General features: G+C 36.3%; 1 protein-coding gene across 1 annotated transcript in view; it reads right to left on the bottom strand.

Annotated features, from left to right (window-relative positions):
- TFCP2 (transcription factor CP2) overlaps positions 1–24,411 on the bottom strand; it is a 59,816-nt gene that overhangs the window by 11,404 nt on the left and 24,001 nt on the right. The window contains exons 2-10 of the mRNA XM_069092538.1: positions 19,565–19,716; positions 18,963–19,039; positions 16,717–16,822; positions 9,024–9,130; positions 8,041–8,193; positions 6,216–6,326; positions 5,514–5,602; positions 3,272–3,320; positions 2,943–3,036 (exon numbers count right to left, since the gene is read on the bottom strand). Coding sequence (XP_068948639.1) covers positions 2,943–3,036; positions 3,272–3,320; positions 5,514–5,602; positions 6,216–6,326; positions 8,041–8,193; positions 9,024–9,130; positions 16,717–16,822; positions 18,963–19,039; positions 19,565–19,716 — 938 coding nt within the window. The remainder of the gene's footprint in view (positions 1–2,942; positions 3,037–3,271; positions 3,321–5,513; positions 5,603–6,215; positions 6,327–8,040; positions 8,194–9,023; positions 9,131–16,716; positions 16,823–18,962; positions 19,040–19,564; positions 19,717–24,411) is intronic.

Genomic DNA, 24,411 nt, shown 5'->3' with positions numbered 1-24,411 from the left:
CCTGATAATATCACTACTAGGTCTAGGAGATAACAGGAAAAGGATCTATCTGTACAAAAACATTCATAGCAGTTCTTTTTGTGGTGGCAAAGAACTGGAAACTGAGAGGATGCCCATCAACTGGGGAGTAAATGAATAAGGTGTGGCATATGATTATAATAGAATGACTGTGCTATAAGAATGAGAGGGGATGGGGGCAGCTAGGTGGTGTAGTGAAAGAGCATCGGAAGGACCTGAGTTCAAATGTGACTTCAGACACTTACTAGCCATGTGACTTTGGGCAAGTCACTTAACCCCAATTGCCCTGCCTTCCCACCTCCAAAAAAAAATAGAATGAGAGGGGATGGTTTCAGAAAAAAACTGGAAAGGCAAATAATTTGATACCAAGTGAAATGAGCAGAACCAACGCAACAATGTAAATGATTAACTGTGAAAGACTTAGCTACTCTGATTAATACAATGCTCCATGATAATTCCAAAGGACTCATGATGAAAAATGCTAGAACCAATGGACTTAAAGACTGAAGCATATTTTTTCTTTATGTTTCTTGCTTCCCCTCCCCACCCCCAACATGGCTAATGCCAAAATATATTTTGCATGACTTCGTATGTCTAATGGGTGTGGGATTCCTTGCTTATTAATGGGTGGAAGAGGGAGTGAAGGGAGAGAAAGAATTTGTAACTAAAAACAAAAATAAGGTAACAACAACAAAAAAAACAGAAGAAAAAAAAACATTAAAAAAAAAAAGCCTCAAAGGAAAATGCAGTTTGGGCACATATTCAACATGAGTTCCAGAAAGTGAAAACAAGCATTAAAAAGAATTCAAAATATTTTTATAAATGAAACAATAGGGGCAGCTAGGTGGTGCAGTGAATAGAGCACCGGCCCTGGAGTCAGGAGGACCTGAGTTTAAATCCAGTCTCAGACACTTGACGTGCTTACTAGCCATGTGACTTTGGGCAAGTCACTTAACACCAATTGCCCTCCAAAAAGAAAAAAAAAACCCATGAAATGATAGTACTTAAAGGAAAAAAAACTGGAAAAAAAAAATGAGAACCATGGAAGAAAAATTGGAAAGGGAATTAGCAGCATGGTACAAGCTCTGGTACAAAACCTTGCCCAAGCACCAAATTACCTAAAAATTAGAATGAACCAAACAGAAGTCAATGACTCCATGACACAAAAAGAAATATTAAAATTTCAGTCAAAAGTCTGAAAGCAACAGAAGAAAACATAAAAGTATTTCAAAGGAAAACAAATCATGTAGAAAAGAGACTGAGGAGAGAAAATTTAAGGATCACTAGATTACTTGAAAGTAGTGACCCCCCCCCAAAAAAAAAGCCTGGACATATTTCAAGAAATCTTAAAAGGAAATTGCCCAGAATCAGAGAACAAAGTGGAACTAGAAAGAATCCACTGGTCACCTCCTGAAATTCCAAAATGAAAACTCCAAGGACTATCACAGCCAAAATCCAAAGATTACAGGTCAAAGAAAAATACTGTAATCAGAGAGACAAAATTCAATTACCAAGGAGTGACACTCAGGATCACAAACAATTCAGGAGCCATTATTGCTGTTCTTTATCTGGTTCTTGAAGAAGAACAAAGTTAGAGCCACTACTGAAATGGAGGAGTGGAGAGCTCGGAATACGATATTCCAAAGGATACAGGCAAGAATAATTTACCTAGCAAACTATAATCATACAGAGGGAAAAATGGTCTTTTAATAGAGGTCATCCCAACATTCCTGATGAAAAGACCAGAGCAGCGTAGAAACTCTGAAATTCAAACTTGAGTTAAGAAAAACATTAAAAGGTAACCACTAATGAATGTTTTCAAAGGGCTAAACAACGATAAACTTTTGACATTATAATATGAAGAGATGAAAGACATGTCCTCTTTGAACCCTATCATCATAAGGGGTCAGAGAGGAAGTCTAATTAGACAGAAGACCTTGGAATGATTCTGTTATGTTTTGCTAATCTTAAGAAAAGAAGGAAAGAGGAATCTAAATTAGTTTAACTTCTGGATAAAATTATTATACTTGGTGGCAATGCCATTCCTGTTTGTCTATTTCCCATTTTTAATTTTCATTAAAAGATATCTTCTTATTGAAAAGATAAGCACACTAAAACACTGTTGTTGTATCTGTGATGAATTCAACCATTCTTGAATGTAATGTGGGATTAAGCAAAGATAATTACTAAAATGTTCATATCTACCCTCATATCCAACATAGAAATTTCACTGCTAGGTATATACCCTAAAAAGTTAAAGAGAGAAAGAAATGTCCAATAAATTTAAAAAATATATTTATAGTAGCACTTTTTGTAGTAACAAAGAACTGGAAACAAAATGATACCTATCAATTGGGGAATTTCTAAGTAAATTGTAAAATATGAATGTGATGGAATATTACTATACTACCTGGAAAAATGAATATGAAGAACACAAGGTGGCATAAAGAGCTTCTTCACATGATATGATGCAGAATGAAGTAAGCAGAACCAGGAAAACATATATACAATAACTACAATAACATAAATCAAAACTGAAACTACATGCTATGTCATTTTAATGACCGATCTTGATCTTGAAAAGGAGATTTGAGACTGCATCTCCCTATCTCTCTTCTTTACAGAGGAGGGAAAATATGGAAGCAGAACACTGTCTATCCTGTTAGACTGGATTGATGTGCTTATCAGTTTTCAGAAATGATCTTTGCCACCTTTTTTATTCATTGTTATAGGCAATAGCTCTCTGGGCAATTAGGAAATACAGGTGATGTAAAAACAAAAGATAAAAAATGTTTAAAAAGAGAAAAAGTCTGATAACTTTATAAGAGAAGGAAAAATAGTTCAGAGCACACATGAAAGCCTTTTATGAGACCAAACAAGACACCAAAATGTAGTTTTCCATTATAAGGAAAGATGATACCAACCTGAGAAGTTTGTGAAAAGCCGTGAGAAGGTAGAGAATCTGTTGCGATGCAACCACTGTTGAGCTTCCTGAGGGGTAGTTGTTGGCAGAAGGTTCTGAAACCAGGAGTACAAAAGAGTAACTTCATAACTATAGAAAGTAATCTAGAGCAGACACATCACATTCAGTAGCAAAGCTAACTTGAGTCTAGTGTGTTTACAAATGGTCTGTACCCCAAAAATTACTCTCCTACGAGTGCACTGGAAGCCTAAAAGTATTATCTATTGAATACCATAATCTTCAAAGTACTTCTAAACATTGCAAATAGCTAGCATTCAATGTGAGACTTACATCTGCAACTGGAGGAGGAGGTTCTGGCTGGTGATTTGGTGAACCATTCCTAAAGAGACATTTAAAATAAAAGAGTAAGCCCATGACAGCCTGAGGAAGAAAACTGAGAGTCAGAATGCTTATCATCTCTTTTTCCTCTCTCCAAAAAGTGGATCTTAAGATCACACACAATGATAGATACACAGGGTATTCCAAACCATCTTGGTGCAGCTTTGAACTATAAATTTTGGTTTAGCTATTAAAACTTAAAACGGCACCAAGATGTTTGGAAGACCCTGTATTTAAAACCAAAGAGGCAGCATAGCAAGAGAGAAGTCCTCAAAGCCAGACTTGATTTGAGCCTAGCCTGTCATATAAGTGGCTCTGTTGCCTCAGACAAGTCAATGAGTATCCGTGCTCTAGAAAACTGTAGGACTATAAATTGTAGAGAAGGTGCTGACCAGCATTGGTAGGGGGAGTGTCCTTACCCTGGGAGTTCCCTAGACCAATGAAATCTGTTCTGTGACCTAGGGACAATCAAGAATTTTTGGCACCCTTATTCTCCCTCCTTCTTCCCACTTGTTACATGGGTATCTCCAGAGCCCTGCAGCAGTTTACGTATAAAAGATCCAAATCAACAGAGTAAAGCATAAGAGAAAAAAAAAATAAGACAGCAAAATAAAATGAAAATCTTTAGAACTATCATTATATAGATGATATAATCCATTTAATTATAAATATATCATAATCCCAGGAAAACGTCTGTCTCCATGGATTGTTGGTTATGCTTTCTTTCATCAGATAATGTAATCTAAATGTATCTCCCTGGCCACACCCTCCCACCCCTCCAACTATCAGGAAACCTGGAGTCAAATCTAGGGGACACATTTGTAATTGCCTCACTTAGTTGGCAATGTCTACTCACTCTGCTATCTTTATTTGAGCTTCTGTTCTGTTTTTACCATTAATTGTCTTATTTTTGCACTATGCTTAACCTTATAAACCTCCTCAAAGTTGAAATAAGTCCTAAATAAAATCAAACACCATGTAAATAGACCACCCCCACTATTTCAAACCTGAATGTAGCCCTTGGGTAAAGCCTAGTAGAGTCTAGAGTTTTAAATGCTAAGAACTCTCTTCAGATAGTTCTCTCCCTCATGTCCTGACTTGGTTTTTCCTCTCCAGTCCTGTCTGCTTTAGCCAGGGTGCACTTCCTCTCTGGGTCTCAGTTTCCTCATCTGTAAAATGAAGGGGTTGATCTAAATGACTTTTAAAGTCCCTTCCAGCTCTAAATCTACGATCCTATGATTCTAAAATATAACTACTTTTTTTGCCTTCTGTGTCAACTACCTCTGGAAATGAGAGACAGGAGTTAAATGAAATAATAATAACAATAGTTTGCATTTTAAATTAAAAATACTTGAAAAAGTGCTTCCATTTCCATTATCTAATAAGAGACTCATAACCTCGTGTGGTAGGTAAAGTAAGTACTATTTGTTCCCATTTTACAAATGAGAAAATAGTTTCAAAGTGATTGCCAAACACACAAATCTAATAAGCATCAGAGCTAGGACTTAAAGTCAGGGTTCCTAACTCTAAATCCAGGGTTCTTTTCTTCCCAGCATGCTATACCAGCCTCAACCTTTTCTCCAAGATGTCAACATTCAAATACCAGGTGGCAGTTATCTATAAGATGCTAACAAATAGCAATGAGGACTTATGAGGAACTTTCCTATAATATGAATACTAAACAAACAGTTAAAAGTCAGGTGGTAAGATGGTGGGAGACTTACAAAAATCTATCTTCACAGAGTAATTGGTATACCCCTGTAATTGAAAATTGACCACAAATACCATTTTCATGAGTAAAAAGGCTGTAAGAGCTATAGAAACTTCTTAAAATCTTGTATGATGCTGGTCCAACAATGATTACCAAATCATTGCTACCAAAAACCAGATGATAGGTGGTATAATGAAACAAAGGGGGAAAATGTGGTCAGAAGACATGAGTTTGAGGCCCAACTCCAATACTTACTACCTGTGTAACCTTGGGGGAAGTCCCTTAGCCTACAATTTCCTTTCATTTAAAAAAGGACAAAATACTTACACTATTTATTTCTTGGGATTGTTATGAGGAAAGTGTTTTGTAAATAATAAAATACTATATACATGTTAACTATTATTATTCATCTAGAAATGTACACCTCACTTCTTGAAATATTTTGGAGTTCAAAAACAAGCCAATTTTATTTCTCAGACTTACCCTTCTCCAATTGAAAAACTGCTATGGGAACTGTTAAAGCCAGGTGATGGGGAATTATTGACATATGTGATCTCAGGCCATGGAGAACACTAAAAAAAAAAGCACAACTCAGACATAAAGTAGACTTACTCTTAATGTTCTTTTTAAAATTTGTGTAATGGGGCAGCTAGGTGGCGCAGTGAATAGAGCATTGGCCCTGGAGTCAGAGGATCTGAGTTCAAATCTAGCCTCTGGCACTTAATACTTACTAGCCGTGTGACCTTGGGCAAGTCACTTAACCCCAAACGCCCCACCTTCCCCCTCTAAAAAGCAAAAAACAAAACCAAAAAAAAAAAAAAAAAGCAAAAACAAAAACTGTGTAATCTGAACTGTAAGATGATTTCCCCAGAAAAACACAAGATCCATATCTTGATTCTAAAGTCCTAACCTCACAAATTTCCTCTATTTCAGAGGCCTACATACATATCAGAACTTCTGACAGGACCCATAGGGAATTTACAAGGCAAATACATGGATCCCATATCACTTAATAATTGCATGGGGAAAAATAAATGCACTGGTATTCTGCCCAAAATTCTCTCTATACCATAAATTGTCTAGCAGCCTTGTTAGCTTTAGCTGGGCAACAAAAAAGTTAATTCCCAGAGAAAAGGCAAATCACTCAGAAAAAGATTGAAATGAACCTCTAAAAAAATCTTTTACCTCCGTGAGTATAGTTGTCTCATAGGAAGGTTGGTATTTTTCCTTTTCATGAGGGGTTCGCTTCTCCATTTTCTCCCTGTCTGTTTTTTGCTTCCTGTCTGCACCTTTGGGCTAAAATTAGACAAATTTTGTTTGAAAAATGTGTGCTGACAGAGATAGATTGACTAACATAGTTGACAACTGTTTGGTGAAACCATGCAAACTTCATGGTCTTCCTCAATCCGTAAGAGCTCAAAGAATCACAGAATTTGAGAGTTAGAAGGGACCTAAGCAGTTATCTGGTCCAACTCATATCTGAAAAGAATTCTTATTAGAAAATACTTGCAAATAGTCATTTATCCTCTGCTTGAAGACCTTCTAGAAAGAATAGATCATTACCTCCAGAGGCAGTCTATTCTACTTTTGTACAGCTTTAAGCGTTAGGACAGGGTTTTTTTTTCCCCAGACATCAAGCCTAAAATCCACCCCATTTCTTTCTTTCTTCTGATACTAATAACAAGTCAAATTCCTTCAAACGCATAAAGCTGGCTATGATGTGCCCTCAATACTTTTCTTCCCTAAGTTAAAATATTCCCAAGTCCTTCTACTAATCCCCATCTGATATGAAATCAAGGCCCTTTAATATAGCTTAGTTTTCTTCCTCTAGATGTTCTCCAGCTCATCTTCAACTGTGGTGCGCAGAATCGAACACAATATTTCAGAGCAGGTTTGATGAGGAGGACAGAGCCTTAGGCAACTATCATTTCCTTATTCTTGGAAGCTGCATCTCTCTTTATGTAGACAAAAGGCATTAACTTTTGTGGCTGCCAACACCACATTGTTGACTAAAGTTTAGTGGACTTTGCAGTCTGCTAAAGCCCTTTGATTTTTTTCAGATAAACTGCTACCCAACCATGCCTTGCCCATCTTGTGTTTGTAGAACCGATTTTTTTGTACTTAAGTGTTAAGGGTTTACATTTATTGTTACTCAGTTTCATCTTATTAGACTGAGCCCACCCTAACCCAGTGGGGTCAAACTCATAGCGACTAAGTTTGAAAATGTAATGTTATCTATATTTTATTGTATTTTTATTTATTTTGCTAAATATTTCCCAATTACATTAACATCTGATTCTGGCCATAGTTGGGAATTTTCCTAGCTGTATGAGACCTGTGAAGCATGTCTGACACCTCTACTAGAATCTATCAAGATCTCTTTGGACCCTGCCACCAACATTAGCTGTCCCTCCCACTCTGGTGTGACATCCACTTTTCATGTGCACGTCATTTGCTCTTCTCTAGTCTTTTAGCACCTCTACAATATTCAAATATTACTGACAATGGTTCAGCAACACATCTGCCGGTTCTTTTAGTACTGGAGGAGGATGTTCATCTGTGCCAGGTAACTTGAATTCATCGAACTCTGAAGAGGATTCTTGTTTCTGCATCCACCCACCAAATCCCAAACAGAACAGTTGTCACAATTAAGCCAGCATACTTTTAGCTCAAGCCATATTTTAAAAATTTTATTTTTCTAAAACTTAAATACACAATAAGAAAAGATAAATGTATTATAAACTTAAATACAAAGTAATAAAAAATGTTATGTGCATAGAACATAAGGGAGGATTCAGAATATATAGCAATAAATTTCCATTTCAAGAAAGTCTATATAATAAATTCTCCACATTATGTTGAGAGCTATCCATCTTTGCTTCCTTGTAAGTTTTCTTCTGTTCTCTCACATTTTTACTACAATGTATTTGAAATGACAATTCAGATTTCTGATCTGTTGATAACTGCTAAAACAGAGGCAGACAAAACCTAGCAAAATGGCTAGCAGTACCTTGAAAACTTTGATTTGACAGCTGGCTGAATGCAAGTGTTCAGTGTATTCTCCATTCTCATTCTCCTTGAAGGTATCAATCTGAACTCGGAATGGCACACCTTTTTCTCCACCATGTTTTCTCATAGTGAACTCTGTGCTGATACAATGTACCTGAAAAAAAAAAAACAAACAAATCCAACAATAAAAAAATAATGCTCTTTTTGTCTCTTTCTGCCACTGAGGTGGTTACAATGTAATGAGGGAGATAGTTAAAGAGTAATTTGGGCTAGGGAAAACGATGTATGAAAACTCCAGGGGAGAACGAGACAAGGGCAGAGGTAGTTAGAAGGTTTGATTAGCTGGGAAAATCTGAGGAAGCAATTCATTCATGAGGGTAGTTAAAAGGAGTAATTATTCTGCTACAGATCCTGTTGAGGCCAGTGCGGATTAAGACTACCAGAGAGTGTCTGTTCCATTTGCTTTCCTTTCACACTTACCCCAACATGGTTACTCACACTGCTTGGATGATCTGTGGAAATCATTCTGGGGAAATGGAGGACCATCAGGACTTACTGATATGATGTGCTATGCCCTCCAGATCCCTGGGCACATGTAATCTGCTAATGCATCCTAAACACCACCGGACCTTGCCATTTGCTATCACCAAACCCTTAGGGCTTTCAGGCTTTTCCACATGCCATGCAAATGAGCTCCTCACATGTTTTGTCTCTCCCAATTACAATATAAGCTCCTTGGGAGGAGAGATTATCTCACCTTTTCTGTCTATATCCCTAGCATGTAGCGCAGTGCTTAGTATGTATTAAGTATGTAAATGCTTTTTCATTCATTCATTCAAAGAGGCTCTAAGGCACATGCTGAGGAGTTTGTACTTGAATCAACTGAGAACCTTTCTAAGGGGTTACATCTTTATCATGTGATATTCCTTATTCGGCAAAACAAGGAACTTGGGATGTCCTTTGTAATTAGACACATCTTTTTACCTGAATAAACACTGATGTCCTCTTTGCAGGGTCCCAGAGGAACTCCACAGTATTCAGCTGTGTTGGATTTGCCCTAGGGTCAATTATACCTACAGACATTGGAATATCTGAAAGATAAAGTACTAGTTATCAAGCAGGTGTATGCTACTAGGTTTAAATGAAAACCCACTGATTTTCATGTTCCTGACCAGAGTTAGCATTAGGCTTAAACCTCTTTTTAGGTAAAAGGAGTTTTTAAATTTAGTAAAATTACCAGTACTAGAAAAATGACTTACTCATTTCATATCAATCCTAAGCGTTTGTCATTTGGTCTGACTTTGGGTGGTTTTAATTTTTTCCCCAGAGGTTTAAAACAGAATCAATTTAACAGCTCCATTCTAATTTGCCAAAATGCCAGTCAGATGACTGGCTACATCTTAATTTTAGTTTTGACCCAAGTGAAAATTATCTACAATCATAATGTATCTGAGTACAGAATCAATTAATGCTGTTGCAGAGGCCTAAAGGAGGGTCACTATATACAAGGAGTCAGAAAGCTTTACGTATAGAACATTGAATAAAATATTGTACACAGTTTCATGCCACTGGAGAGTTCTTCATCTAGAATTAGGTGGCAGGTGCTACAGACAAAAGGAAAGCAACAAAGTATTATGCTATAAGCTTCAGTAAAGCTCTGGATTTCACTCCCCATAGTATTTAATCATTAAGAAGATATGGCTTGAACGTTACTACTTAACAACACAGCCATGTTAGACAAAGATTCTTATTACTGGGGAGAGAAACACCTCACTGTAAAGCCAGGGATGGTGGCTGAGTGGGTTCCAGAAGTATTTCACTGTAAGTCACTTAAATTCACCCTATAGGCAATTGTACAATTATACTGTGTTATCTGTGTGAGAATTACTGTTCTCATTTAAACCTATAGCATTCAGTTAATATCAAAATATAACATTTCCTCTCCCTCTTCCCTCCCCCTTTCACAAAAGTATAAATTCACTATATTAATCAAAGATACAAATATTTAAAATAGTATACAAATATGACTATATATGTAATGTAATTATATAATTAAATTAAGAATGACTTCATTAAGGAGTGAATAAGAAAATGTAATTGTCACTGTGTCTCAGGATCACTATCTTTGTTAGATGTATTAGGGAAAAAATTCCTATTCCACATATTTCTGTTTCATCTGTGTTGTGCATTAATTTTTAATTATAAAATTAATATTAATCAATAATGTCTACTTGAAAATTTAGCTGAAGTGAGTTCTGCTAAATGACTATAATCTATATATACACTCAAATACAGCTGTCAATATACATCCTATTCTGGGTCTGGTGATTGAGTTTTGTATTGTCTCATGTCCATATTCCTTTGTATTCTTTGTATTTATTTTTATAGCCGTTTATTATTTTACATTTATATAGCATCATTTTTTCAGCATTTCTTCACTCAATGGATATATAAATTTCTTTTTTTATTACAAATAATTCAGCTATGGGTTTGAGTTTTTTTTGTTTTCATAACAGTTTTGAGATCAAGTTCTAAAAATGAAATCTGTAGCTCAGAGTATTATCAGTTCTGTGACTTGTATTAATGCTGAAATATTTTTCTCCAGAAAGCTTGCAACAATCTATAGTCCTATCAAAATGTAATAGAATGCTTTTTCATAGCTCTATCAGAATTGAATTTTATAATTAAATTTTTTTTGCCATTTTAGTGAATATAATGTGGTACCTGAAGGTTATCTTGTTCTGCATTTCTCTGATTACAGAATCTGAACATCTTTTCATGTTATTAACAGTTTACATTTTCAAAACTTGTGTATTCAGAGCACTGACAATTATTTTACTGAGGTATATTTATTATAACTGCTATGATTAGCAATTTCTTATAGATTCTGGATGCCAGGTTTTTTTTTTTTCTTTTTGGAGGGAGGATGGCAGGGCAATTGAGATTAAGTGACTTGCCCAAGGTCACACGGCTAGTAAGTGTGTCAAGTGTCTGAGTACAGATTTGAACTCAGGTCCTCCTGACTCCAGGGCTGATGCTCTATTCACTGCGCCACCTAACCCCATCCTAGATATCAGATCTTCATATCATATTTATCACAAATATTTTTCCCAATCTCTTTTCTTTTAGAGATAGGGCTTTTTGTTATATAGAATCCTTTATTTTTGTAAAATTAAATCTGCTGATTCTGTCTACCATGTTATCTTCCATTTGTTAGATTGATTAAAAAAAAAAAAGTATTCCTTCCCTACAGCTGAGCCAAGAATATTATTTCCTTTCAGGTTTAAGGGGTGATTTTTTTCATACTTTCATTGCTAATCCAGTTAAGAGTTTATTGTGGTATAAAGTGTTGTTATCTATTCAGATCTTTTTTTTTGTCTTTTTAGAGGGGGGAAGCAGGGCAATTGTGATTAAGTGACTTCCCCAGGTCACACAGCTAGTATTAAGCATCTGAGGTCGGATTTGAACTCAGGTCCTCCTGACTCTGGGGCCGGTGCTCTATTCACTGAACCACCTAGCTGCCCCCTATTCAGATCATTTTTTCACCACATAATCATCCAATTTTCTCCACCACTTTTAACTGACTTATTGATTCCATCCACCAGTGTTTTTAACCATGAGTCTATCAAATACTACTCCCTTAAATATACGAGGTTCTTCATTCCCTTTTCTACAAAGAAAGAAAAGAGAATGGGGTGTATGTGTGTATGTGTGTGTGTGTGTGTGTGTGTGTGTGTGTGTAAGTAAAATAACTGGTAGGATATTCTGAAATCTGATAGGGCAAGTACATTTTCTTTTTCATACTTTTTACTGATATTTTCCCCATCTGCTTTTCTATATGAATTCTGTCATGACTCTATGAACTCATTTAATGATAATGTATTAAATCTGTAGATTATCTTGGAAAATATTGATCTTATTTGACTAAATAATAAATAGCATATATTCATTTATTTAGTTCTTTGATTTCTGTTAAAGACAATTATTAGATTGTCCCTCCATCTTTTATATGCCTGGCCTTTTAATGCCTAAATGTCTGGTGTATTTTGTTGTTATGAGATGTATTTCTCTACTGATATTCCTTGATATTTATTAGATACCTAAAGAAATTAAGATGATTATTGTAAGATGTATTCTATAGCCTTCTAATCTACTAAAGTCATTTGTAACACACTAATTTTTTCCCCTGTCTTAGGTTTTCTAATTATATAATCATGGAATCTTTAAACAAAAGAATTAAACTTATTTGCTAATGTTTATTCCTTTATTTGTTTTATTGCTATTGCTTAAAATTTATAAAAACTATCTCAAGTAACAGTGATGTGTATGAACAACTGTATTTTAATGGGAGTTCTTTTAGTGTTCTTCTGCATAAAAGATTAATATATGATTTTGAATATATGCTTTTTATCATAAGGAGTTTTATATTCCTATGTTACTAAAAACTAACTGATCACTATTTTATCAGTCTATTTCTATGCCTACTTATATAGTCTTTATCAAACCAGTTATATTTTTCTTATTATATCAAATTATTTTTTCAGTTATAAATACTGTATGGTCAATGAAAGACGATTTTACTAATGTACTTCCCTTTCTGAGCATTATACTTGGTTTACAAACTTCTTTTTCAGTCTTTGGTTTAATGATCCATGTCATTCATCTTTCTGTTTTGAAAGAGTCTTTTTAAATGTGAGTTTCTTTTTTATTTATAAATTCAAAGTGGATGCCTTAATAGGAAGAAAACTGATCTTTCCCCACATACCCACTCCAGCAACCCCCTGAAAATTCACATCAGATAGAATAATGATAAAAATTTAATAAACAATAATAAGTGATTTCTTCCATCCAAGAACTACACAAAAAAAGTCATCCAGAAGACCACAAGCAATAGAAATAGGATCCCTTCACATAAGCAAGCACCAGTATGACCTGAGAAAGGACGTATATGTAGCCTATAACTCTGTCTAGGGGAAATTAAGAGCTGGGGGTTCTCCAGAAAAGTCTACAATATGTATGGTCAGAAAGAACCAGGCTGGGGGGGCTAGGTGGTGCAGTGAACAGAGCACTGGGCCCTAGAGTCAGGAGGAACTGAGTTCAAATCTGGCCTCAGATACTTAACACTTACTAGCCATGTGATCTTGGACAAGTCACTTAACCCCAATTGCTCTGCATTCCTCCTTCCAAAAAGCAAAAAAAGAGAAAGAACCAGGTCAGGGACTTTTGAAGGTAGGGAGTCAGTGAGTCAGTCAATAAGCAATTATTAAGCACCTACTATGTTCCAGGAACTGTCCTAAGAGCAAAAGATACAAATTTTAAAAAGGCAAAGGACAGCCCCTCTTCTAAAGGAGCTCACAATTGAATGAAGAGATAAAAAGCAAACAAATATATACAAATAAGCTATACACAGGATAAAAAAGAAATAATTAATGGAGAGAAGGCACTAGAATTAAGAACTGGGAAAGGCTCCTGTATAAGATAGGAATTTAGTTGGAACTTAAAGGAAGCCAGGGAAGCCAGTAGGCAGAGATGGGAACCATTTCAGGAAAACAGGACAGCCAGAAAATAATGCCCAGAATTAAGACAGAATGTCTTGCTCATGGGACAGAACAGAGGCCAGTACCACTGGATTAAAGAGTACATGGCAGGGAGTAAGGTATAAGAAGACTGGAAAGGGGGCAGTTAGTTGGCACAGTGGAGAGCACACAGGCCCTGGAGTCAGGAGGACATAGGTTCGAATCTGGCCTCTAACGCTTGACACTTACTAGCTGTGTGACCCTGGACAAGTTGCTCAACCCTGTTTGCCTCAGTTTCCTCATCAGTAAAATGAACCGGAGAAAGGGCAAACTATTCCAAATGAGGTCATGAAAAGTCAGACATGATTGAAATGACTAAATAACAACATAAGTAAAAAATTATACAACTAAGGAGGAATGGGGGGAGCATCACTTGAATTTCATTTTCATCTAACATGGTCAAAAGAGGAAGAATACACAGTATGGCATAAAAGTACACTGGACTCAACAGGAAACAGGAGGAAACAGAGAGAAGGGAGGGACAGTACAATGGGGAGAATAGGTCATGAAGGAGGTTCAAAAGAACTTGTGACTGATGTCTGAGTAAAGCAAAGTAAGAAGGGACAAGGGAGTAGAAGTAGCCTGAATCAAGCATAGATTAATGTATGTATACTGTGTGTATACTTCTATATATCCTTCTCACTAACCACCATCTTTTTCTTTATAAAGAGGAAGGTAGGAGGTAAAGGGGGGAAAATAGGTAAAATTTTAAAGTTTATACATAAACAAAACCAATGCAATTAAAATGAGAAGGCTAACAGGGAGAAAAATCTTTGCAACAAGTTTCTGTAAAAAAAAAAAGTCTCATTTCCCACATCCAGACAAAGAGCTAAGGAATCTGAATGCAGATCAAAGCATACTATTTTCTTTTACTAACAGTAGTCACATGAAAAAAAATGCTTCAATTTAAATATGCCCTTAATAATGAGAGAAATGTAAATAATAGAAAGAAATGCAAATTAAAGTAACTCTGAAGTTGCACCTCATACCTATAAGGCTAGCAAAGTTAAAGAAAAACAAAAATAACAAATGCTGGAGGAGTTGGAGGGGAAAAAAAGACACTACTGGTACAATTCTGAATTTGTCTACTCATTTGAGAAAGCAATTTGGAACTACACCCCAAAATTATTCAATTGTGAATGCCTTTTGACAGTAATATCACTTTTAGGTGTATACCCCTCAAAATGAACAAAGAAGAAAAATATTTGTAAAAGCTCTTGTGGCGAAAAACTGGAAATTAAGGGGTGTGGAACAGCTGAATGAAGTATGGCACACGACAGAATTCTATTGTGTCATAATAAAGGATAAAAGGCACAATTTCAGAGAAACCCAGGAAGGCTTCTACGAACTGATCCAAAGTGAAGTGAGAAGAACCAGAACAATTTATATAATAACAATAACACTGTAAAAGTAAATAACTTTGAAAGACTTAAGAACTTTGATGCAATGACCAACCATAAGAACCTAGGATCATCATGTTTACCTATCTCCTAACAGAGGCAGATGATGGAATCAAGATGTAGAATGAGATACACATTTCTGGACACATCTAATGTTGGAATTTTTTGACTGAATATAAATATGAATATAACATAAGATAACGTAATATGAATATTTCTCTGTCCCCTTTATGCCAGTATATTCCTTTTTTTCTTTTAATGACATCAAAACATAGCAAAACCACTCCTATGAATGTGTATCACAATGGTTTTGTTTCTCTTCATTTTTTTCCCTTGGTTTTTGGTTGTTTTGGGGGGATTTTTTTTGGTGTGCAGAGGGAGACATGAGAGGAACAGGAAATGTATGCTTGTTGATTGAGAAAAAAAAAGAAAATTAAATGTGTTGCACCTGGTAAAACTGAATAGCTTGACTTGCTCTAGCTATGCCACCTTGTAGCCCTATATGAAGAGAATTCCAAGTAACCCTTAAAAAAAGAGTAGCCGGGACAGCTAGGTGGCACAGTGAATAGAGCACCAGCCCTGGAGTCAGGAGGACCTAAGTTCAAATGTGGCCTCAGACACTTAACACTTACTAGTTGTGTGAACTTGGGCAAGTCACTTAACCCCAACTGCCCTTCCAAAAAAAAAAAAGAGTAGAAGGGAATTCCTGATGGTTCTTCCCTCACCTGCCTTTTTCTGAAGAGTAATCCAACCTGTCTCATCTTTGTAGGTTGCAAGGAGAAGGAGGAGAGGAAATCTGATCTATTTTTATAGTGCTATCCATTTAATGAAATTCAACTCAATACATTTTTGTCTGCTATGTGCAAAATATTGTTTTTGACACTACCACTCACTGTTCATGATTTCCAGTGACTCCCTACTATACCTAAAGCAATATTCTTTGTCTAGCATTTATCTCTTCAAAGTCTGGCAACAAATAACTTCTCCAGGCTTTTTACATATTAAGCACTTCACACATTCTTCAGTCTAGCCAAATTGACTTTCCTGCTATCCCTTACACATGACATTCCATTTCCTAACACCATGACTTTAGCATAGGCTGATCCCTTATTTGGGAATGCAGGCCTTTTTCATCCCTATCTCTCAGAATTGCCAGTTTCCTGTAAAGTGCAGCTCAAGGACTACCTCCTCCATGAGGCCTTTTCTGGTCCCTGAGCAGCTGGTTCTCCCTCCACACCAAAGTTACCTTGTTTTCTTTTATATCTATTCTGTACATATGGCTTTGGGTACATGTTGTTTCCCCTAACAGAAAAGAAGCTCCCTAAGGGGAAGTATATTTGATAAACTGTGTGTTCCACCAGCACCTAGCACAGTGACTGGCACTTGGGAGGCACTCAATGTGTGTTGAGTGACTGATTAACTAGAGAAGATATATCATAAATCCTGCTCTCATAGAGTTAAAAATATGAATCTCCTAGCATCTCTCAGAAGTAGCAAGTACAATTAGGACATATAAATAAGAGTTTAAAACTTCAACTTCTATTTCAAGACTAATTTGTTTTTTCATGCTATTTACAATAATAATTTCCAGTTTCAATGCTTAGAAATTTCATGAAGTATTTTGAAATAACAGCCAAAGAAAACTATTTCTCTATTGTAGCTACATGCATTTTCTCACAGCGGCACATTCTCCCAATTCACCTATATCAAGGATTCTATCCCCTGGCCGGTTCCATCTCCAGCCCTCAAGCTGTTGATGCTCAGTATACTGCAGTCGTCTGTCATGGAACACCACTCGAAATATACTCTGGAAGGAAAAGACAAAAACCATTAATAATAGGATGCATGTATCCTCCAAAGTTATCAGTATTACCAAGGAGGTTTGATTAGATGATTCCTAAGGTCTTACTAGCTCTAAAGTTCTATGACTCTAAGAAAAGCAGCTTTGGTGCAGCAGGCACAAGAACTAGATATGGAGTCAGAGGACCTGAGTTCAAATCTCAGCTCTGCTAACTTTGTGGGCAAGTCATATAATCTCCCTGGGCCTCAGTTTCCTCATTTGTAAAATGAAAGGGTTCTATCAGATGTTTTTTAAGATCTTTTCTAGCTCTAAATACTATGACTGTATTTGTTAACAATGCTGCTCCTCACACACTTTTGAAAAGGGACAGGGTCAAAGTAGAAAATGGAACAAGTTGGGGGTGGGATAGGATGGAGGGAAATATAGTCAGTCTTTTACAATATATCCACTATGGAAATTTTTTGCATAACTACACATGTACAACCTTTACTGAAAATTTATTATCTTTCCAGTAAGGGTGGGTGACAAGGGAAGAAGGAAAAGAATCTGGAATTCAAAGTTTTAAAATCAAATGTTTTAAAAAAATTATTATTATTATTATTTACATGCAACTGGGAAATGAGATATACAGGCACTGGGGTATGGAGTTCCATCTTGCCCTACTGGAAAGTCGGAGGGGGAATGGGGGACATAGGAGAGAGCTGATTGGGGGAGGGGGTATTCAGTGGGATTGCTGTTTTGGGGTAGGGGAAAGATGGGGAGAAAATTTGTAACTCAAAATCTTGTGGAAATGAATGTTGTAAACTAAAAATGAACATGAAATTGAAACATTAAAAAAAAAAAGATGCTGCTCCTTCCTGGCTGTTCTGAACAGGCAAATCAGTGATGACAAAACAAAACTAAAAGCGGCTAGCCCAAGTCTGTTGCTGGACCTCATCTCCCGGATGCTCTTCTCTTGAGCCTCATGTTCCTGTCAAAGGCTCTTTATCAGAAAACCTTATGGCATTGGAAACCTGCTCATTGATCCAGATTTTCTACCTGTTAGAACAGTGGTGTCCTCTATCTGAAACTTGATTCAAATGCCAAAGAAGCATCAGGGATCATCATCCTAAATCTTTTTTTTCTTTTCTCTGCTAATCATACACTACAATTGGCCCAGATTTACTGACGCATAAGAAAAATTTGCAAACTGACACATTACAGCTAAATAAGCATAAAAGGTAGCCATGGATCCTATTTATATCATATTTCTTTTCTGTCACATTTTACAACATAGAAGGAGTTATTATTCTAACCATACCTCCAGTTATGTGCAGTTAGGTGGCACAGCAGATAGAGTCCTGGGCTTATAACCAGGAAGACATCTTTATGAGTTCAAATCTGGCCTCAGACATTTATTAGCTGTATGACCCTGGGCAAATCACTTAACCCTGCTTGCCTCAGTACCTCATCTATACAATGAGCTGGAGAAGGAAATGGCAAACCACTCCAGTGTCTTTGCCAAGAAAACCACAACTTGAGTTATGAAAAGTCAGACACGACTGAAACAACCCAACATCAACAACATTCCAGTTAGAGCTGCTATCACAGCAATAGCTTCTAAATATCCTGTTGCCAGTGCAGAAAGGACAATTGCTTTCAAAGCTCTCAGAGAACTTACTTATGTTCATGGCAGCAGTCCATTTTACATTAAGCCTAGGAGACCAACAATGATGGAAGAGTAAGTTTTCACCATTCTGAGGCTTTTCAAATAGCAACTAGACCTTCACTAATCACATTAAACACAGAGTAAGTGGGTAGAGCTATCCATTGTTGAAATATCAGTGGGACTCAAAGGGCTTCATCTTGGCTTCCTGAGACCAGCCTATCTAGTCAGCAAATTGTGGTAGGTAGGATCTACAGGACACTATGAAATTTTTTGTTGAAGGGCAGAGGGGCAGCTAGGTGGAGCAGTGAGTAAGAGTGCCGGCCCCGGAGTCAGCAGGACCCGAGTTCAGTTCCGTCCTCAGACACTTAACACCCACACAAAAGAAACTAGCCGTGTAACCTTGGGCAAATTACTTAACCCCAATTGTCCTCCAAAAAGGCAAAAAAAAAGGGCAGAGAGAAAATTATGTAATCAGGTGGTTTGTTCTCTTTCCTTTACCTTCACTAACTTGCCATTGATTTCTGGAAGTTCTCCAAGTTTTCTGTTGTCCAGCATTCGGATTTCATATGACTGTCCTAGAAGAAATAAAGATTACATGTTTATAAGTCGAGTTCATCAATCATTTCTGTGATCAGTGTGATTACCAAAGTGGGGGAAAATTGGAACTGGATTTGAAACAAGAAGGACAAGTGGATAGCAGAAACCAGAAATATAAATACATTAATTCTTTCTCTGCATTACTGGCAGGAATGAGATTGGCATTACAACTCAAAAGATCCTAGACGGTAACATTTTACTAGAACTAGTCACAACAACTATCTTCAGAGAAAGTTAAGCTGATATTGTACAATGCCAAGAATGCAGAGAGGAACTCAGTAATATTAATGACAAAAAGGGGCAGCCAGGTAGCACAGTGAGTAAGAGCACCGGCCCCAGTGTCAGGATGACCTGGGGACCGAATCCTGGGCTCAGACACTTAGCACCCACCCAGAAACACCTGGCTGTGTAACCTTGAGCAAGTTACTTAACCCCGATTGTTTTAAAATATTAATGACAAAAATTGCTTTAAAAAAATATTAATGACAAAAAAAGTACTTCACCTTGATTGAGATATGTGAGTGTTTCATCATGGAGCTTTACTGCAGGAGAGGTAGCAGCACAAAGCACATACTGGAAAGGTAGGATTTTATTCTCATTATCAGGTGGTAAACTTGACTCTTCTTGTTTAAAAATGGGCAATGCAAGGACATCACTAAAACAAAAGAAACAAATGACTTTTGAAAACACTGGACAATGTCATAAAAAGGGACCAATTCTCATTGTAGATTAGTGACATGTAACAGTTTAATAACTACCACCAATTAAAAAACAAAATGAAACCTTGAAAATCCCATAAATATTATAACTAGGTTTGATTTAGTCTACAAAGTAAAGGAGAATGCTTAAAGAAGTTTCATTTAGCCATATAACAAACTCAAAATGACACCGATAATAACACTACTGACTCACATTTATATGTGATATTTGTATTAGTTTATATTGTAATAGTTTACAAAAAGTGTTTTCTGAACAACAATCCTGGTGAGGTGTCACATTTCACAATGTCATCTTTGATCCCAGACTGGAAATGGTTCCTTCCCCTCGCCAAATCTCCCATGTCTTTTCATTTTACCTATCTTCAGTATACATCTCTGCCAATTTAGGGTCACAGGATTTAGGACTAGAATTAGAATTAGAAACCATCTATATCAGTGCCCTTATTTTATAGCTGAGGAAACCAAGTTTAAAAGATTTGTCCAAAGTCATTGATAAGGAAAAAAGTCCCCATATATGCCAAAGTATTTATAGCAACACTCTTTGTGATAGTTAAGAATTGGAAATAAAGTAGATGCCTATTAATTAGGGAATGGCTAAACAAATTTTGGTACATGAATGTAATGTAATGCAACATTATTGTGCTGTAAGAAATGATGTGTGATAAAAACATAGAAGCATGGAAAGATCTATATGAACTGATGCAGGGTAAAGTAAACAGAACCAAGAAAACAAAATACATAGTGACTACAACAATGTAAATGGAAAAGAACACCACCAAAAACTTAAAAGTAAATATAAGAAAAATTTTAAAGATCAAGTAGGACCTGAAAGAAGAGTTATCCAAAGATATCCTACCCAACCTACCCCTTTCTGGAAGTGGGAGGTCCACAGATGTTACACAGTGCAAGTGATTTCAAACTTTTTCAAAATATTGATCAATTATGCTGACTTTTTTTTCCTCTCTAAAAAAATAGTACTTGTTATATGGGATAGCTCTTGGGGAGGGAGAGGGACACATGGGATACTATGGTGATGGAAGAAACAGAAAATATCAATTAAAAGCTTATTTTAGAAAAAGCTGTCCAAGATCACACTTGTAGTTCAGTAGCACAAACTGTGTGCATATCTTCTCTATCTATTATAAGCGTTTCTTGAATTATGTTGGTTTTCATCTCTACATTCTCTACATTAAGCATAGTGCTTTGAACATAGTAAATAATAAATGCTTGTTGAATTAATAAATATTGATAAAAGTCTCTGTTTTGCAAATGAGGAAACAAACTCAATTAAGTAAGCAACTTCTCCACAATCACAAGGCAATAATAACAACCACAAGCCAGAGTTAAGATTTGAATCCAGGTCTTCTGATTCCTTATCTAGTACTCATTGCTAATTCTACCTAGCAAAGGTAGAATAATTAAAAATAATGCATATTGACTCAACAGTCTATCTGAGCAACATTCTTAAATTAGCAGATGATAGTAGGGGAAACCTTTTTTAAATGGCACTTAAATTGGCAAAGATGGTCACAAAAGATGGGGATAGTTAATGTTCAAGACAGGCAGGCATAGTAATATAATATTGGTGGAGTAGTCAATGGGTCTAATCATTCTGGATAGCAATTTGGAATTACACTAAGATAGTGACCAAGATACCCTTAATCTTTGATCCAGATATCCCAAGCCCATACATATATTCCAACAAGGTCAAAGATAAAAAGAAAGATTTAAACACACACACACACACACATACACTCTCTCTCTCTCTCTCTCTCTCTCTCTCTCTCTCTCTCTGTAGTAGCAAAGAATCAGAACAAAGTAAATGCCCATCAATTGGGGAATGGGTAAAAAAATTGTAAGACATAAATATAGGAATAGGGACTTGACTCATAATTTCATTGATACAGAAAAATGAATGTAATGGAATCTTTATTATGACATGAAGAGATTATGAATATGAAGAGTTCAGAAAAACATAGGAAGACATATGAATTGATACATTATAAAGTAGAAAAAAATCCCAGAAAAACAATGGACACAATGGCTGCAATAATTAAACAAGACCCAACAAAAAACAAATGCCTGAATTTGGTGTAATGATAATGACAAAATTTGTCCCTTAAGAAGACATGAGAAAATGTACCTCCATGTCTTATTTGCAGAGTCAAGAAATTATGGATATAGAATACTACTATATACATATCAACTAGGTTGATATGTTGGTGTTTTGTTGAACTGCTTTTTTCTTTTATTCTTTGTTACAAGGGGGGGCTTCAAAAATTTTTTTTAAGATAGAAAAATGTTGCTTAGAGGTCCAAAATCAAAACTTATCACTGCTTAATGTGACTGACTTTGTAACAAGATTGGGGACTGGTGGTGATAATGAAGAACCCACCTCAACCCCTGGGGCCACAAGAGAATCTTCACAATCCACCTAAAAAAATACAGCACTACCTTAAATCAAGAAGATGGACTAGACTCAGTAAATAATTGTTTCCAAACTTTAGGGAGTTTCAGTCCTTGTTTATTTGAGTTCATGCACCTGCTCCCTCCTCTACCAGTTCCAACCAGAAGTACTGTACGATTGGTGTGTGTGTGTGTATTTAAAGGAATTAAGGTTAATTTTATTTTGAGAATTTTGTGATACCACTTGATCATTGGAAAATACCCAATGGTTACAAAAAGCAGGGTTGGAAATTATTGTCCTTCTTAAGATCCTTTCAAGACCAAAATTGTGTGTAAAGGTTAAAATGTTTAGGATGAGTCCACATAGTAAGTAGTTCTTGGGGGATCAGGACATCATCCTCCACTATTGCTGGGTAAAACTAGCTTAGATTATAGAATATGAGACTCAGAATATTCTCCACATCATTTAAGTTCTATGAATCTCTGGTTTGCAAAACTGGTCTGACTAGTAGATGGATATGATTAAGTAAACTCTTAAAGAAAGTGGATGGTTTGAGAATAAGCTAGCATCTTAAATATAAAATCTACTAAGAGGTAGAGAGGCAGGATTGTGCTAGATAACCCTTTGATTTTATTAATTTATCCACAAAAATCTATACTGCTCTTGAAATGTGGTCTATGTTGATTATTGATTTAAGTGGCTGATGCTATTGTAGTCAGACAAAAACTATTAATACAGATGACTAAATTCATATGAATCTACATAGAACTACTACTTCCAATAAGACCATCTACACAAGTACTGATGATTACATTTGTTTAATCTATAAAGCTAGAGCGAAATTTGAATAAAATTAATAATAAAAATAAGTAACAAAGCTCTCCTTTTCTGCTGATGCCCAAGGAGTATGACTGTCTTTGTTATTATTTTAATCCAGATAATTAAATTTATCTACCTCCCTCCCTTCATGCAAAACAGAATTTATGAACTACACAGCTTCTACAGATTGTCAAGGAAGTATTTTAAAGGACAGGAGAAGCATTGTTCTTTCTTTTTAAACATCTGCAGCTTTGACAAGATGCCCTTCTCAGGATAAACTGATCTCTCCAAATCTCATCACTGTGCTGCTAACTCAACTCCTTCCCACCTCTCTCAGCCTCCTCTCCTTTCTGGCTGGAGGGTTATACACTAAACTCCCCTTAAAGTTTTTCTTTATAGAGGGCATCATCTGGACTCTCCAGGCCACTCTACTTTCCATCTGCAGCTCTGTTTGGTTGAAACCTCATGGAACAAGGAACAAGATTCTCCTTGATGTGTCCCCATATTGTTTCCCCCAACCCTATCTAGCTTTCTTTTGTCAGTTGTCTTCCCCAATGGTTAAAGTCTCCTAGAGGGCAGGAACTGTTTTTCTTCTTATTATTTGTATCCCCAGTTTAGGCCTAGCACAGTATCTGGCACATAGCAGGTGCTTAATAAAAGTTTACTGAATTGAATTTTCTATCCTCCCATAAAGATTGCTCTCCTTCACCAGACCAAATGAAAGAGAGAAGGGAATTCTTCTTGTCCTTCTGTACTGATCATGTATGTAGCAAAGATGATGTGTTGTGCCTACAAAAACAAAGGACACTAAAACAAAAACAAGCCAAAATTTGATACTCCACAAGGTTCTTACACCTCTCAAATTTTTCCCAAACTGTCCACATAAGAAATTTCAGGATTAAGAATGTTTGTCCTTTGTTCTTGAAGAGGACCAATGACATCAAGAAGGTGATATCTTGACTTGCAAGAGAATTGGATTGAAGTGGAGCAGGGTTGAACAAACTCACCAGACTCACTCTCTCCTCTGAGGTCATCTTGCAGTTGCAAGATACAGATCAGGACAACTGGAGATGGCCCTGGATGCAGTGGGAGACCTTGATCTTTTTAAGCTAAGGTCTTTCCCAGGTCTAAGTTTGTCTGAGGCAATACCCATTCAGTGATTAAGACTAGGTAGGTAAGAAATTAGAGGGGACTAAGAAATAAAACAATAATACACCAAGGGTCAATTTGAAAATCTTTAGATTTATATAATTTTTTTTAATTTTAAATGAGCAATTTTCCTACCACAGCACTACCTGACAAAGAAGACCCCCCTTCCCCAATCCATCTTTCCTCAAAAGCTTAGTGAAGATCACCTGGAATATATTACTAAAGCTAATTCTGATTCCTGCAGCATGATAACAGC

The sequence above is a fragment of the Petaurus breviceps genome, unplaced genomic scaffold (genome assembly GCF_028583685.1).
Source record: "Petaurus breviceps papuanus isolate PSGF00001 unplaced genomic scaffold, PetGlider_PUasm1.0 191, whole genome shotgun sequence".
NCBI lineage: Eukaryota > Metazoa > Chordata > Mammalia > Diprotodontia > Petauridae > Petaurus > Petaurus breviceps.
Note: the sequence above shows the minus strand (reverse complement) of the source record. Positions and strands in the feature narration are given on the sequence as shown.